General features: G+C 41.1%; 1 protein-coding gene across 7 annotated transcripts in view; it reads right to left on the reverse strand.

The window, feature by feature from the left end:
• The window catches only part of VPS13C (vacuolar protein sorting 13 homolog C), a 106,608-nt gene that overhangs the window by 103,577 nt on the left and 603 nt on the right, over positions 1-2,428 (reverse strand). For all 7 annotated transcript variants that reach the window (XM_074601297.1, XM_074601298.1, XM_074601296.1 and 4 more), the window contains exon 2: positions 1,069-1,112. In XM_074601297.1, the coding sequence (XP_074457398.1) occupies positions 1,069-1,112 (44 nt within the window). The remainder of the gene's footprint in view (positions 1-1,068; positions 1,113-2,428) is intronic.

Genomic DNA, 2,428 nt, shown 5'->3' on the forward strand with positions numbered 1-2,428 from the left:
AACTTCAGAACTACGAAGAGAAACAAATGATTAGGTCATACAAAGATCCAACACGTTTTCAATTCACACAAGAGTTACAGTTCTCTTCAGTGAAGTCTGAAGCACGCTAAAGATTGCAGTAAGATTCTCTCACTAGTATAGGTGTTCATTAGCTTGGCTAAAGAACATAAAAATCAGACAAGTTTCTTTTTTAGACAAGAATATGGGTACTCAATGCAAGTTATTTCTTGTTTTTACTTCACTCCGTCACTCCTATTTTAAAAGGAACAGAGCATGTGGATAACTGCTTTTCCTTTCAGAGAGTACACATCTTAAAAATGTCTTCCATGCCAGTTTTAAATAAGCACCAATTCACACAGAAAGTCATAAACGTAAGGTTCAATCCCATCAACTGATGTAGAAGGAAGAACTTTTTCCCTCTTCATCCCCACACCAACAACTGAGAAATGAACCACAGTCTTTCAGAATACTTCAATGAGATCAGTAAGTTTGCAGAAGTCAGGCCTTGAAAATCCATTTACTAAACCAAAGCTGAAAAAAAAAAAAAATCCGTAGGCCTATGCAAACCCTTTAGATCCAGTAAATCACTCAGAAACATACAAACATCTACTGCATGGACATACAAGTGAGGAAAAACCTTATGACTTAACAGAAGTATGATTATACAGTAGCAGTCACACGGAAATTAAATCCTTTAAGTTATACTGGATGACCAAAATGGTAACAGAAACACACCAATATATTATTTAAAGTTTTATCACGTCAATCCTCAAATGCTAAGACAGGTTGTATATGCCTAAAACACTGGGAAACTTACTTTAAAACCCTACTGCTAACTCCTCAGAAGTTATTTTTCTCTTCTGAAGGAGCACACTTACCTTTTCGCCCATGGCTTCTCTTCTTTCTGTTCCAGTAACACAAGCAAAATTAGAAGCAGCTAACCAAGGACTTAAATTCCAATAACCAGCAAAGAAGGCATACCATGTAACGTGAGACTACAGAAATATTTTATCCTATGACTTAGTCTTTAGACCCACAAAAAAAATTTAAAATCATTAGAATACTTACTAATGCATTCTCCTTTATCTGTAAATTGTCAAGTGCCACATTACCTATTTAGAAGAAAAAGGGAAGTACAGAACAAGTGACTTCAACTGTTATGTAAGTTGGAACAAGGAACACAGCTACAACCCTCCCATGTACACATGGATAAAATCTGAGAACCTTATTCCAGTTACAGAATAGCACAATAAATGTCTAATTTGCAAGAGTCACTAAACATTGATTATTCAGACAAAATTTTATGGTGGAAGAGATTACAGAAATATCATCAACCTAGACATCTGCATGTTTCTACTCTATTAAATACACCTACAATAATAGGAAATCTTTCCTATTATTCTTTTGTTGTGAATGATAATTACAGTTCTATCAAAATAGGGTAGACTAGGAAAATCGTATCTTGTTTTTCATGATTTTACATAACAGAATAATCATCAATCATAGAGCCACAAAAAAACATGCCTATTTTCACAAACACATTAACCTTTCCTGACACAGGTGACATAATAGGATTTGCAATGGGAATGCCAGCACACAGAATTATACCTGAGGAAAGCACATATGCTATACCTCTTAGTGCTTTAATGGCAAATTCCTCAGAGTTATATTCCACTTTTAATATAGGCATTAATAATTTATAAATGTTAAAATACTTACTACCATGGCAAGAGCAAAATTAAGAGAAGAGCCTGTCCCTTATGTACGGGAAGGCATCTAAAATAGCCAGCCTCCTCTAGGCAGTACTTCAATTGCTTTTTTACATGCCTACAGGGTAGCTAACCGAAATGTTTGATATATTCACTGAGAATAGCTACTTCACATTATTGCACTATCACGCCTGTTTAACACACATTAATTACAACAATAAATTAGCAGGTGGAAGATGTAGCTCCCCAAGCACCCCAACCAAGGCTTCCCCTTCTCCTGGGACCACCATGCATGAGCCACCCCATGCTTCACCGCACACCCGTCCTTCCACCCAGTACTCCTCTCAAGAAAGAGAAGAAGAATTTAAATAAATAAATAAATAAAATTTGCTGTTTCTCTCTCCACAGCCTGTGACCGTGCGGGGACGTCGCCCCAGCTTCCCTCACGGGCAGACCCTCGCCTCAGGGCGGCGCGACAGCCGTAGCCTCTGCCCGCCATCGGGGGAGCGCGGCCACCACGGGGAGCCGCAGCCCCACACACCGACCCGATCGACCGGCGGCCCCTCAGGAGGAAGGAGGGAGGGAGAGAGGGCCGCGGGCACAGAACGACCGACGGCCCACCACGAGGGGGGAGGCGGGTCCACGGGCACAGACTGACTGACCGCCCGCCCCTCACGGGGGGCCGCGGCCCGCAGACCGACCGCCCCTCACGGCGGGGA

The sequence above is a fragment of the Larus michahellis genome, chromosome 9 (assembly GCF_964199755.1).
Source record: "Larus michahellis chromosome 9, bLarMic1.1, whole genome shotgun sequence".
NCBI lineage: Eukaryota > Metazoa > Chordata > Aves > Charadriiformes > Laridae > Larus > Larus michahellis.